This window comes from Tinamus guttatus, unplaced genomic scaffold (assembly GCF_059628265.1).
Source record: "Tinamus guttatus ecotype Peru unplaced genomic scaffold, ASM5962826v1 Tinamus_guttatus_pri_ptg000314l, whole genome shotgun sequence".
NCBI classification, from domain to species: Eukaryota; Metazoa; Chordata; class Aves; order Tinamiformes; family Tinamidae; genus Tinamus; species Tinamus guttatus.
Window position 1 is genome coordinate 800207 of NW_028288848.1, and position 15587 is coordinate 815793.

At 35.2% G+C, this 15587-nt stretch overlaps 1 protein-coding gene across 1 annotated transcript in view; it reads right to left on the minus strand.

Moving 5' to 3' along the window:
- Positions 1–15587, minus strand: part of ATRNL1 (attractin like 1) — a 432492-nt gene that overhangs the window by 274104 nt on the left and 142801 nt on the right. Inside the window, exon 21 of the mRNA XM_088528590.1 lies at positions 3345–3397. Within this exon, the coding sequence (XP_088384716.1) occupies positions 3345–3397 (53 nt within the window). The remainder of the gene's footprint in view (positions 1–3344; positions 3398–15587) is intronic.

Sequence of the window (15587 nt, forward strand, 5' to 3'; positions counted from 1 at the left end):
CATGGAGAAAAGGTAAAACCTGACATTTCTTAAAAGGAAAAAAAAAAAAGCAGCAAAACAAAGTTATCTTCTGAATGTAACAGTATAGAATGACAAATATTAGGAAAGCCAACGATCTTCTATCCCAGTGCAGTTCTGCATTCATTCTCTTATTTGCTGAGGTTACCGTCACAGCATGGTACCCCAATACTGAATAGAATACTTGCAGAATATTAGACGCAATACCAGAGACACAAGGCCAGAAATGAACTAGACATCAGCAGGAATAAACTCAGGAGGAGAGAGGTGGGAAAGGAAACAAAATGATGAGAAAGAAGCAGTAGGTTCCATTCACTAAAAAAAAAAAAAAAAAAAATCTAGGTAACAGGGCTGAAGTTTCCCATGAATTTACCTCATTTGTATAATAATTTGCCATTTATTGCAAATTTAAACCCCTTTTTTCTAGAACACAGGTTTAACTATCTATTTACAAATTAAAACATCATGTTTAAATACAACGCGTGTCAGAATCAAGAAAGTGGTATTAATTCCAGTAATTATTCCCAATCAGTCCAAAATCACCTAGTTTTGTGGCCTGCTTCTTTGCACCCAGAAGCACTGATTCTGAAAGCAGTGTATTTCTAATGCTGATTTGTGAAGAACTAATCTAGCAAACTGAACGCCCGATCCTTTGCTATCCAGGTGTCACCGTTATACATCACATTGGCCGAGACACCAAAGAACAGTAACACCACCACATACAGGAGCCTCATGACAAAATGCTCTATTTATGTGTTTTGTACGTGCTTAAGTCAACTGCACAACCTTCTCTGGCCTTCACTCAGAATCATTTATAGGGCTTGAATCAGTTTGTGATCATTCACTGAAAGACTGCCTTGTAACAGAAAGGGATACATGGCTTTCCTACTAGAAATACAGAGGCACAACCCAGAAGACTTTTACCTGACCCACCAGATTATTTACAAAGCCCTCTTCTTTTCCCTCCACCTCCCCACAAAATTCTGTGGCTTTTAAATTCATGCAAGTCTTTCCTTTGTAATGATGCTCTCCTCCCTATTTATTTACAAGAAATCTTTGTAAGGCTTCTTTGGTATTCCTAAACATATATCAAACATTTCTGACTTAGGAAACTCTTCTTCTCATGAAGTTCCTGAGCTGCAAATTGTTGGATGTAATCATATCATTTAGGGGATACATCACAGCATGCTTGTCCGGGTGGTATATCCTTCCCAAGGCTTTCATTTCAGCCATAGGTGCTATTATACTCTTACATATTTAGTATTTTCCTAATCTGTAGATCTCTATATGAGTTTTGATTTTATTCTCATCTTCCTGCTCTATTGCTTCTAGGATTTGATGACATTGTTGCTATCTGTATTTAACCTTTTTTCTTAGTTTCTGCATTTAGATAAATTGCTCTCTCCCACAGTATTGAAATGAACATAGGAAAATACTGCCCTCATGTTTGTCTACTGCACGTCTCATTTTCTTATAAAATTATAACTCACGGTAAAGTTATATTTTAAACTTAAATTTACTTTATACTTACACAGGTAAGGAATTTGAGCATCTCTATAGCAAACATTTAAAAAAACGTATTTACTAGGTAACCTACAGTACCAATATCCAATTGCCACTGAAATCTTAGGCCCGTCAGTTACCCACAAATTCATATGAATAATTTCTTATTATGATGCATTGGTCATTAAGTATAAGAAATAAAGCAATTCATTATTTGAAATTAGCACCGACTTCTGATTACCTCCAACTATTAAAACTCTGAGCTTTTTTCATATACATTTTCTTTTATTACTGCTATTATTAAAAAAAGATTTATCATTCCAAAATCTTTAAAGTTTTTTGAAATCTGAAAGAAGACAAACAACAGTAGAGAGTTAAAGGTCATCTTGAATACAGTGCAAACTGTCTCCAAAATGATTTATAGATCTTCAACATGATAGCAAAAAATAAGATATTTCTTGGAGGCACCTGAGGTGTACAAATCTCATTCTTGTCATTTCTTTTGCACCTCTTAGGTTTAATAATGTTTATTTTTAAAAAGAGAAAACAGATGTTAATGGACATTTTCAAAATGTTCTTTGTAGTACTTTTTTTACAGATCACTCTTCTGATCTACTCATTATCTAGCTTTGAATCTATGTAATTTCTAAAATGAATATGTACAAGTATCCAATCCTTTAACAACTGGAATCTCTTATTTCAAAATAGAAGAATTTACAATAGCGATATATAACAAATGCAATTAAATTTATTTGATGAACAGTTTTTGAAGGACACAGTTTTAAGGAGTATTTTCAAGTCTAATTAGATCTATTTTAAGAAACAGCCTATTTATTATATCAACATGTATCTTGGAAATACATTATTTAAAAATGAACTTCTACCCATTAAACAGAAAATGGAAAATAATATATATATATATATATATTTAATAATTAGCAAAAGGAATTAATGTTTTAGACCTACAGATATGACAGTATCTGTAACACAGACTACATTTTGTAAAACATACTTTGCAGATGGAAAGCATTTAAGTTAAAAATTAAATATATAGTAAAGAAAATGGTAATGATGATAAAAAGTAAAAAGGTTTAAAGGTAAAAAGGTAAATGATGTCATCAAGAGACTATAAAACATTTATAGACTCTAGAAAGAAATGTTAAAATATTTTGCCAGAGATCAAAATTTATTAAGAGGTACATCACTACATAATTAAAGGTCAAGATAGGGGATGGCATTTGGAAATAGTAGGCAATTGGATCCAATTGTCGGATGCTGAGAGGGTATGTGCAAAAGTTGCAAGATGAAAGTCAGTGTACTGTAATACCACATACATTTCAAATGATTATTAAAATTACTATTTAACATTCATTTTAGAGCATACTGGAGTTCAGCTGTGGACCATGTTCCTGGGACATGTACTGACTGCCTAAACCATGCAGAATGTGACTAGGAAATGCTGCCGTTTAGCTTATTTCTATTTTGCTATTACAAATTCTGTCTCTCAAACAAGAGCACAACTGCATATTCCTTTTGTTCACATACGCTGAAATAGAGTGCAATGCAATGGTTTGATCATTCACTCTGGCATACACATAAGAAATGAACTTGCAGTAGGTTTCAGTACTTTCCTGTGGACAAAGACAGCAAGACAAGTCCAGAGTAGCATTTTTTTTTTTTTTCTCCAATGTAATTTTTGAGAGTTGCCCCAATCTCAGAAATTCCTCAGAAGAATATTTAGTTTGTTTGACATTGGAAATTAAATTGTAACATAGTACATAAATAGCATTTAAAAAGTAAACATGCAAAACATAAGTACTCACAGTAACATGTTCCCCTAAGTGGATTTCCAAGATACCTATTCTCAGAGTCACAGCTGCAGAGGAAAAAAGAAAAAAAATCTCAATAAACACATTATAGTTTTAATACAAATGCAACTAAAATATTTGCTCCAAATAGCCTGAGTTTTATCACAGCAGTACAAACACAGGAAATGCAGGTATTTGGTAAAATTCTTCACTCAGATGCACCTGCTTATAATAGAAACACACAGTCGGGAGGCTCTGGAATAAGGCGCTTCATTCATTTCCTTGAAGTGAGGATCCAGAGCAGGACTTAGCTCTCTGGGTATGTCCACACTACTAAGCAAAAGGCATCCAGGCAGTGAGGTCAAGCACTAGAGCTCTCATTTTCCACGCTGCCTCATGGTTACTTCCTGGCTAGTTTTGATTGCACCTTGGCTCTCTTCAAGATGAGAACGGAGCAAGGATCAGGGGGATCATTCACTGCAGAAACTGTTCCCAGATATATCCCCCTCTAACATCCTGAAACACGACCAGAGCAGGCTGTGCATCCTCGTACACCTTCCACGTGTCTTCACCCAGTCCAGTGAGGAAACAGCTGCTCCCAGTTTCACGCTACACAAACACCACTCTGGTGGGCTGCCATGTCATTCATAGTGTTTCAAACTCTTCAAATGCAGAGCAAAACCAAACCAAACCAAACCAAAATAAAATAAACACCAAAATAAACATGTAAAAAGACACACCAGAGTCCCGTGCATTAAATGATAATTATGTCTTCAGGGCACCACAGAGGTCCTAGAGGCGATCCATGGTCAATTGCTGGGTATTCTGCCCTAAAGGAGTCACATCCTAATCCATGTAGCTGCAAACCAGGCTATGGCAACTGGCTCCAGGGTCAGAAATTGCCCACACATGTAGTAGAGTAAGCACAGCAGTGTCTTAGCTACTTCACTTCTCAGAACGCCAGAACCAGTTGCTTCTCTCCAGTGACCACAGGACACTAGGACAACTTCGACCGTATGTATGTCCCATGTCCTGCCTCCAGTCTGCTGGAGCAGATGTATTGAAAATCTCGTAAATATAAGTTATTTATAAAAAATTACAGTGGTTTTCAGAAAAATGGATTAAGCTACAGCATTTCATAATTCTCACACACATTGAGTTATATAACATTTGTCTGAAAAACTCATACATATTAAGAGAAATATATATTTTTTCTAATGTAGCATAAGGTATTATGTTCGGAATATTATTACACCAAAGAGTATTTAAGAACCTGCAGCTTTCAGGGGAGATAGAATAGAATAGATTGAGAAAAATCTGGAAATAGAAAGTCTGCACAAAAATTAGGATTTTTTTTCCTATTGGTGAGATTAGTCTAAATAAGAAAAAAAATATTGTGGGCCTAGGTCTTTCTTTTATTTTTATGAATTAAGGGAACAGGAGACAAATTAATCTACTGAAAAAGCACTGTCTCAAGGCATCATAATACTCACTTAGAAGAAGAAACAAATAAATCATTTCCACACACTATTAAAAAGTTCTAACTGGAAACATAAATCCTAGAACCTTTTAGCCTTTTAGGTTATCATTATCTTAAGAGGTAGCAGATCATTCTTCATATCTACAGCAGGAAGGTAGCTCTTGACTGGAAGAAGCTTGGCACTGAGAGAAATAAAAGTGTCCAATTTGTGCATTAGAAAAAAACATGTTTAATTATAGCTCAAGAAATTGGGAGAACTATTCATTATTAATGGAAACATTTGGACAATATACTGCATTTTCAATACAGTCAAAAAGCAGACTTTTAGCTATAAGAGGCACGTATTTTATGCGTAGATTGCCAGTTGGTATATTTCATTAGAGCAAAATAAGGGTCATACTAATAGATAAAAAATACAGTTATACTAAGCAATGAAACAACCCTACAATCTGAAATGCACAAAGCACTGCACAGAAAATCATATGATTAAGCCTCATTAATTTGATCTACAGTGCCTATTTTTCATTAAAGGTATCACCTGCTCAGGATTATCACATTGGAATCATAGCACGTTAGCATAAGAATGATGTTTATGAACTGTTTAAACATATTCAAATGTCCAATACATAAGATAAGTGGCCTTCTGGCTGTAGCACGACTCTGCCCATTGCGAGATCAGTCACAATTATTGCTATTGACAGAGTCCAGTCTTTCTGAACGGTTTTTGACATAGGAATTTTCACGATTAGAAGAGGTGGCAGTTCCTTGTGGTTCTATGCTATGAAACCAAGCTTCAAGACAGGGGTGTTTTGTTCTCCTGCTTCTTGGGATTCCAGACAGCAGACTAGATAAAAATCCAACTGCCATGTCTACTGAATCCTGCGCTTTCATTCAAGATCTCCTACTCTTGAGCTGTAAATTCCTACTTTCTAAGGCATTATTTCAAAAAAAAAAAGTTATAAGTTGCAGTTAATTACAGCTATTATCTGTAGTTAAACATATACCTCAATTAATTTTGAAACAACTAGAGTATGGATTGAAAATAAAAGTTTGTTCTGAAATATCAGGAACAAGATTTCATAAATTAATGGTAGCAATGACAAATTTGAAATTTAAAATGCTTTTTTTAGAGCACCTCTCATTGTTTTAAGGTTTTATCTTGTCCAATGATGTATGTACATTTAGAAAATTGCTAACAGGAAAAAGCTAAGAACATAATTTAAAAACAAGAGATTATTCCACCAACAGACAATTCATGCCTTTTGCAGCATCTTCAGATGCCGAACACAACAGATTTTCTTACAATAGCATCTATTTAAATAATACTGCATCTATTCCAAATGATTTTTTTCCCAAGTCAGTATGTCTATATTCTTCATTTGCAATTTTACTTCTAAGAATCTTTTTAAGATATTATTATATAAATCAATATATTTTCATAATTTGTAGGTTATGTTTGTCAGATTTGTTTTTGTTTTTGTAACCTACTTCTTGTTTTATCTTAATTTTTATCTATTTAAGCAGAGCCACAATATAACAATAGAGTAAGGGAAATTACCAAGACAAGTAAGTCCATTACTGTGGAGGATCTGCTGAGGAAAGGAGCTCTCCGAGAGGAGTATATGTTTATTGATCAGAAAAGTACTCTTCACAGTACTTTCAAGACTTCCAGATTTCATTTCATCACATTTTCAAATAACAAATTTAAATCTTGAAATCTCAGAAATGTATATATACGAATTGCATTGAACGTTTTAATGAAAGACAAATGTTTTTCTTCCCTTTCAGCATTATGAATATCATCTTAAATAACACAACACAACAGTGGATGGTGCCTTCAAAAACATTTAAATGACCTATGGGAGAATTGTCATCAGAAAGCAGATGTGGAGGTATGGCAGCTCCAGCCTCCTATCTTCCCTAGGTTCTTCAGGCCTTTAAAACCACATTGTTCTCCACCAGATTATCTATAAATCTGTCCAACATGTAATTCTCACAAGTTCTATCCCTTCCTAAAATTAATCTTTCTTTCTCTCTTTCTTCACTCCATGAAGTAGAGCATAATCCATCAAACCAATGCCTTAGGGCCTACCATTTTTCTACTGTTATCACATCTGTCTCTTTCAAAAACCTCTTTAATATATGATATCATTCCCATCTAACCTGTTCAAGATTTTATTTGACTTTATTAAAAAGACATCAAACCAAAAGACAGAGAATTGCCTATTAAGAAAAGAATATAAAAAATCGCATAGGTGGTTGGAAGATTTATTAAGATAAATACACGTTTGCTTTTATTCTGTCTTTCCAACAAACACCCTGGATCTCCAAAAGTCCAGTATAATCCATAATGCTGTAAATATCCTGGAGCAGAGATTATACCGATACATTCTTAGCAAGTGCCCATAAAGAAATGCTAATGTCTATGCTATACCAACAGGATACTACCAGTCTCCTTGGCCACAAGGGCACTTTGCTGGCTCATGGTCAGCCTAAAGTCCACCAAGATCCCCTGGGTCCTTCTCCACAGATGCTGCTTTCAGGCAGGTCAGCCCCCAGCCTGTACTTGTGCATGAGGCCATTCTTCCATAGGCACAAGGAATATATGTACACAGACACTAACACACAAACAAGTTTTACCTATCGACTAGATATAATCAGTTATTTTACAGTAAATAGGGTATTTTCCTTGCTTCCTGTGCTCTGGCAAGTATAACAAACCTGCCCAAACATTTTTGTCATTAACATTCCTTAAAGTATTCCAAAACTCTGCTATGTTCCATCTGAGGAGACAGACACATATCTTCCTGTTTTTTAAAGGTTTTAAAGGCAAAAATTGGTATATAGTATATAAAAAAAATAGCTACTAAAAAAATGAAAGTTAAATATTAAAATACATAATTAGTAGTTAAAGAGTCAAAATACAATTTTGAAAAACAACCCAATGATCTGAAATACAGTAATTCGGAAGGCCTTACTTACACAAATCAATCTCTTACTGGTGAAAACCTTATCAGATTTTATTCTGAGCAAATACTATAGTAAAAATAATATTTGCTTGCTAGCAATGATCCCCATAAACTTGCTTAAGAGCTAAGATTTTGTCAGTTTAAGCGATCATCCACTTGCCTCTGGATAGTTGCAAGGAACAAAAAGCAAAAAGCAAATAAACCAGTGTTATAACAAAATGCTTTAGTACTTCCTTGGGACTGATGAAAGTGGTAGAGTAACGAAACAAAAATCAGGATTAGAGAGTACGGAAGTTTACCAAAAGAGGGCTTTTTTGACGTCAGAGGTAAATAAGGACAGACCAGGAGGCGTAGGAATATCCTGTTCAGTAATCCAGACGCACTGTAGAGGTGGGATATTGCTGATAGAGAGATTGTGTGGGAAGAGTTACAGCATAATCCCTTCCCAAGTTTCCAATTCACCTGCCTTGAGTGTCTCTATTTTCTATCCATCTTTTTCTGGCTGTCTCTTGGATTGCTGCTTAACTGAAGCCTGCACAGGATAATAGGCTACAATTACATTAACCGCCTTTCATCTCTGTCTGAATTAAATTTGTTCTGCATGCTGGCATGAAAACCTGTTCCCAGAAATTTTGTTTAAGTCAAAGAATAATAAACTCTCTCAGCCCAAAAATTTGGGCAATATTTTTAACCTTGTAAAATATATTTCTTTTTCTTTTCCTCAACAGTCTCAAACTTAGTACTTAAGTCAGAAATACTCTGCATTATGATAGTGATTACAAAATCATTCAAAAATACAGTTTTATCTTTAACTGTTCTCATGTTTCTTTATTATTTTTTCTCTGCTGCTTTCAGATCAGGTTTTTAATTGTAATCAGGCTCCCAAACTAATTTATACAAAAGTAATGCTATAATTTGTAATATTACCCACAAATCAGATATGTGGCATATTTTAATGAGACTTCAAATACCATTTCTGGTGAGAGAAAAAGCCTATCACATCAGAAAAACAAAGCAAATGCCTCATATTCTGTCTCTCATATTCATAAATAAGAGAGACAAACCAACCGAAAGCAGTGGAGGAGGACTGGGTTCTAAGGAAGAGGATGCTCCTTTGGCAAGGGCAGCGTGGAAAAATTCCAAAGAATTCACTCACTGATATTTAAGGTTTGCAGAGCATTCTAATGCACTATAGCAAACATTCCACCCTTGGATCAAATACAAAGCACTAATATTGAAGCTTTAATTTTAAACTTCTCCAGTCACCATAATTGGACATACATACATTGTTTACATACATTGAGTAGGTGAGTAAAAACTGACAGATAGAAAACTCAGCATAGAAATAAATCTAATCAAATTCTCCAAAACGTAAATTTTAAACCATTTACTAAATCATGCAATATCAAAAAAAAAATTTACTCAAGGGAAGAAAGGCAACAAAATAATGTTAGAGTAAAGGTTTCATGAAGGTCAATATTGAAAAGACAAGAGCATTAAGAAAAAACATAAGGAAGTTTAAACTATTTTTGGACCTAAATCAGGGCTAGAAAAATGAATTTCATATGAATTTCATTTTTTAAAAAAACGAAAAGGTGAAAAATCCTAACGTCCTTAAGCACATTCAACAATAAACATGGTTTTTATGATTATCTGCCCCAAAGAATGGATTTACAAAACGACCACTTCTGTATCTTAAAGGTGTTTTACTTTTATGTGGATGGCACTGAATAGCAATGAAGCTGCTCAGCTGTTTAGAAGTGCTATAACCTTTTCTTTCATTTATAAATATAGAGGATCCTGTTCAACAAGGAACCTTTCTGTTCAACAAGAAGGATAGGTATTTTTTTAAAAAACAAAAGGTCATTTGTCACCTTCAACTTTACCTTATCTCACAACATCAATGTCAGAAAAGAACAAATAAAAATAAAGAGAAAGAAAAGGAATGAAGGAAGAGAAGTACAATGTCAAGAGGAGATGAGCAGAATTTTGTGAAATAGCTCTGTGAAGCTGCTGTTGCTCCTCTGTACATGACAGCTTAATATGAGCCTCCCAAGAGCTGTAAAAAGTAAAAGTAACCCGTATGGTACCCGCCGAATGCCAAATCAGAGAAACATCCCAGTTCATTAAAATGCTTAAACTTAAGTATCAGGGCTTTATTGTGTACTTATATACTTACACGAATCAGGGACCAAATCTATGATTAAACCAAGACTATATGTAAGCAATAATAAAATGACCTAAAAGGAACAAGATTAGAAAGTCATCATCTGTTCAAACATAATTGTTGCCCTCATCTCCTTTGGATCTTGTAAGAACTCACTCCCAGGCCAAAAACCTTCCTTATAAAATCTGATTTATTAAATCTCTTTTAGTGTAGCTGACTGTTCCTTTAGCCTTTAATTCTTATTTCTTTTCTTTGAGCAGTCCACCTTTTCTTGTGGGACACTGTGACACTTTGGAAACATTTCATATGCTGGCTTGGCAATCTCACTGCTTTCCCTTTGACCTCCCCATACACCATAATTAATAGGAAAAAAAAAGAAAAAAAAAGAAGATAAATATCCATTTCTTAAATACTCTGCAAAAACTTTTCTTTAAATTCTAACAGAATCCTCTTAGTGAACAAGAAAAAAAAAATCAGGAAATGCAAAACAGGAAATTACTGTTTTTCACTTCTATTTACGGTCTTTTAGCTCATCCAGAAAGTATAGGATAGTAAAGCTATTACGGCAATGACGTTTCAGTCTCACAAGCACATTATCTGCAGACCTCCCACTGCACTCAGTTTAAAGATTTGGCCATTTTCTTATGTTCCAATCCAACATAAAGTTTCAAACAAAATTCCTCACTAAAAAAAAAGATTTTAAAATTCTTTTTTATAAAGAGACAAAGCTAAGCACATCCTGGGCATGTTTATCTTTGTTTTTCCAAAAGCACCAAATCCTTTTTGTAAGAATAATTTAAGAATGACTAAGAGCAAAGGAAGAAAATGCTCAGCTGAAGTGAGCAGCGCCAGCCCTCAAATCACCCAGAGCTGGCCCAAGTTAGCACAAGCGACACCAGCTCAGCGTGTAGCACTTCTTTCCCTCTCCCTGTCCCCCTGCTCCGTAACAGTGAATGTAAGAAAAGTCTTGGGGCAGGTCAAATTCTCAGATCTGACTAAGTTTGCTTTGATACTAAACCAGATGCCTACCACTATTCAAAGTTAGTTTTTCTAGCTGAAGTATTTACTTAAACTTCTGGTACTTTGTACTTCTTTCAAATTGCTGAAATATTCTTTTCCTGGTAATATAAAAGAATAGATGGAGACGGAGAACTAAGCTGTAAATCAATCCTTCTGAGGAGATAATCCAATAAACCACTCAGACTTCACTGCTGAAGTTAGGATATCATCAGGGCTCTCGGATTGATTTATGCCTTTGTAATCAAGCTCCCCAAAACACATTATCTAGTAAGCTAGATAAAAAAAAAATACCACTTGCTTTTGAATACATCCACAAAATAAATATGCAGCTCAAATCATGGTCTATTTAAAAACAGAGTCAAACAACATGCAAAGGCTCTGCAGCTCAATTTATATTTTACACTTTCTAAAGGTGATTCTTCAGGACAATAAAAGAATAAGGGAGCATTTCTAATATTAAGACGTTATTATTTTTCAGCTGATGAATCTAGATATGACAGTGCATGCTATTTGTTGTTCCCATTTCAGTCATTCTTCCTCAAAAACGGTACAGAAAACTTACTCTTTTGGGTCAATTTTTTTAGGTTATATTACAGAAAGTAATATCATACTTTAACAATTTTTAAACTTATTGCCTTTTAATATTTTATTTATTTTGCCATTCACATAATCTGCACTAAAAAAGAAAAGGCAAAGAAAATAGTACATTTATTTATGCATATATTCTTATAGATAGTCAAACCATAGACTTCTTCACTGCAGGTGGCCTATCTAGAGTTGTTTTTGTTTGTTTGTTTGTTTTAAATGTTTACTCTTAAATCACTGAAAAAAAAAAAGGGGGGGGGGGCGGGGGGAAATCTCTTTAAATGCTTTCCTTCCACAAAGGGACTATCATTTTCCTCCCTTCTGCTCCATAGTTAATTGTCCAAAGCTGACTTTGGTAGCAGTAGTCAGCAAAAGTAATAGTGATGCAGAGGAGTTTATACACTGAATTTAATCAGTTGGTATATAGCAGTATATATAGTAGAATTTTAAAGTAGACATCCTTCACCAGTCTCAATTAAGTCAAGGGCTGCTCTTGCTGACAGCAAGATGAGTAGCCAGAAAAGCCATTAATAATTCTGTTGCTTTTCTATGAAGATATCCTCTTATCTTTAACCAAAGCAGTAGGAAGCCCCCAAAAACTTCATGCTTCAATAGAATGTATATTATTTTTTTCTATCCTGTCTCTCTGGCCACAAAGACTAAAACTTGTAAAATTTGAAGTAAGGTATTGGGTAGAGCTTTTGGTAAGAAGAGATGAAAGCTGAAGCACACCCTTTCTTTTAGATTCAGAAAAAAATATACATTATGTTAATTCATTTTAAAAAAAATCTGTAGGAGTTAATTTATGTTAAAATCAGTAAAAACAATTTAATAGACTTCAAAGAGGGAGAATACGCCAACTTCTCCTTAAAAGGCACACAGTGGTCCCACAAAAGAAAAAAGGCATCAGAAGTGAATGGCTCAGAACCCAGACCCACAAAGATTCCTTATGTGCTGCAATGCTTCTCACCCCAACACCAGCCTGTTCAGTGCGCAGCTCCTAGAGCAGGATTCCCTAATCCAGCCTGCCTACACTAGGGCCTTCTCAGCATAGAAGCTGCAATCACTGCCTAAGGACACACATAATTGGAGAGTCGTTTACCACCTAGTTACTGAGTGACCTGTGAAATCTCCTAAATCTAAACGTGTTTGGGAATAGAATTTACAGATCCAAACTGCTCAGGTATATACAAGGTTTCTTTGAACAGAAAGGATTGGGTCAGAATACTCACTGATGAGATGAGATGTACACGACATGGGGTGGACAAGCTGCTACTCTCCAAAAAAGAGCCAGAAAGACTGACTTGAGCTACAGTGAATATGGAAAATGTAACACGACTGGGTCAGGTACAGCACCTGGCTATATTAAGGCATGGAAGTTCATTAATAAGGAGCATTAAAAAGCACTGTAGTACAGTAACGCATAGGCAGAATCCTACATGTGACGATTTAGAGAAATTTGCTATGGCTCCCTTGAACCTTTTTTCATGACAGACTTCAAAACCAAAACACAGGAGCATGACAAGAAGTACAAGCTATTAATGATTAAAAGAGTTAATTAGCGTAGTACTCAAATTGGATTTATTTATAAGTTTTGGTGACTCAAATAACATATTTAGGTAGAATGAAGAAACTAAAAGGATATTCATTTCATTCAGATTAGGAAGGAAGACTGAAGTAGGTGGCTGAATTCCATACTGGAAAGAAGTTCATCTTCACTGACATATCATTTGCTTTTACATCCAACGGAGGTACAGTTAGAAATCACTAAATAAGAAATGAGGTTGAGTATACGCTGAGTATACTCCAGAATTGGCTACTGTAATTGCAACTCAGCTCTGTAAATGCTTACAAATTACAAGTTTCGGGTTTGATAGGATATTCATCTGTCAGTAAAAGAATGTCAAAAACAGATTTCAGGTAGGGTCAGTGTTGAGGAAAACATGATATTCAAACACTAGATGGAGATTACCAAAATAAATGAATAGAATGAATGGAAGAATAAAATAACTAAGGCACGGGAATTTATCTCAGATGATGACTGAGCACAGACAGCTCAACAAGACCAAGTGACAAAGCAAGGTTAAATAAATAAAAATTCAACAGATGAGATCAAGAAAAGAATTACACTGAAACAGCACAGAGTGTTTCAAATACATCATGTAAGACAATGAAGTCAGCTGGACTTTTTAAGTCAGACACTCAAATTATGAAGCTTAAAACAGCTTCCTCATAGAAAAAGTACAAGCAAATGGAGAGACAGCAAGACTATTTAAAGGACTATATTTGAACTACATGAAGATAAGGAATTATGAAATGATTCCAGGTAAGTGACCTTAACTTTCAGCCTTTAATCTCACAGTTTGGAAAAATAAAATAAAAAGATTTTATTTATATCAGCTAAATCAGATAGATACATCCATAATATGATTTATCTTACATTGAAATACACGCTGAAGTTGAGATATGAAGAGTATGTTAAGATATATGATGTTTATAATAAATGCAGTAATGGAAATACAATAGAAATCAGTTAATAATAAAGTTAATTATAAGGAGAGTTAAACAACAGAACAGTTATCTAGCTGGCTGTCAGATCATTGTCAAGAAGGGTTTTTAATGGTAAACATACATCCAAGGTTGTCTAAATGTATTAAACATCCTTCAAAGCAGCAAATAGATGAAGTAAAGCATTTTTGGTGAACCACTCTAATTTATGGACTAATGTGACAGTTGCCTCCAGGGGCAGCATTTCTAAATCAGAAGACTCTGCAATTTCTGTTTGGACCATAGGATGAGCTATGAGAACAGAAGAGCGAAATCTTTCCTTTTTTTCCCTCCCAGACTGACAAAAGTGCTGGGACTGGCTCCATGCCCAAGATCCTTTCTAACAGCTGCATCAGGGTCTGCATGAAGTGGCTCTTGAACTTTTAGAGCAGCAGCAGCAGCGACCACTATTCATGTTTAGGATTTAAGCTTGGTTTTGAATATCCCTAAATACCTCTTAAGGCCTCTCCTTAAGGCTAAGAAAAGACGGACGAGTAATAACCAAGTACTGCACTTCACATCATTCTCCTTGCTAGACCCTTCAACTACTTCTTGTTCTGCTTTAACCTGTTCTAGGAGCTCTCTCCAAAACCACCTGGCAGAGTTCAGGGAACAGGTCATTCCAGAGACTGTTTCCAAAAGAGGTATAGATGGAACTGGAATGGGTTTGGCTCCTGTTTTTTTCCATCCTACAGCCCTCCAAGTTACTTCAGCTGCTTTTTCTATCAACAGCCTCTTACAAGATTTTCTGGAACCCAAGTAATGCTTTTTGCTGTTTTTCTCACCAGAAATGCTCCAGCATCCTTTTACAAGCTCTCACAGAAGCGATGCCAAGAGATGGTGTAAATACGTACACCTCTCCCACTTTCTTTTCTGTTCATATTGATTTTGTCTTATTTTACGTTTCCAAAGCCCTAGACTCTACTGCAATTAACCCCCTAGGTGCATTTCCAGTACGGCCTAGAAGAGCATTCTGCATCCCAAATATGTGCAAATCTTCTTTAAAGTCAGTCCTAAGCAATATGTCAAACCAGCCCAAAACACCTGGCCCACAGCTGTATTTCCAGCAGTATGGGGACAGTCTCACAACCTAAAAAAAAAAACTTTCTAAAAATGAGCACAGAAACTAAGAACACAGAAACCAACTTCACTGGCTATCAAAAAAAATCATAGACTCCATAACAAACCAGTTTTATGGCAGTTATAACCTCCCTTTCTGCCCTCTCCCGTGTTGCACAGCCTGCACATCCGTAATTGTTTCTTCTTTTTCAAGTAGGAGACTAATCATTAGCATCTCTCACTCCTAAATTAATCCCAATCCAGACTCAGATGAATCCAACACAATTAAAGGCAGATTAATTATCCTCATCTTGTATTTAGTTTAATTTAATACCTCCCAGTTTTATTTCAGACCTAAATAAGGACTTGTGAACCTGTCTATTCTTTCCAGCTCTGCTATAATCAAATTAACACGAAAAGGCATTACCTTC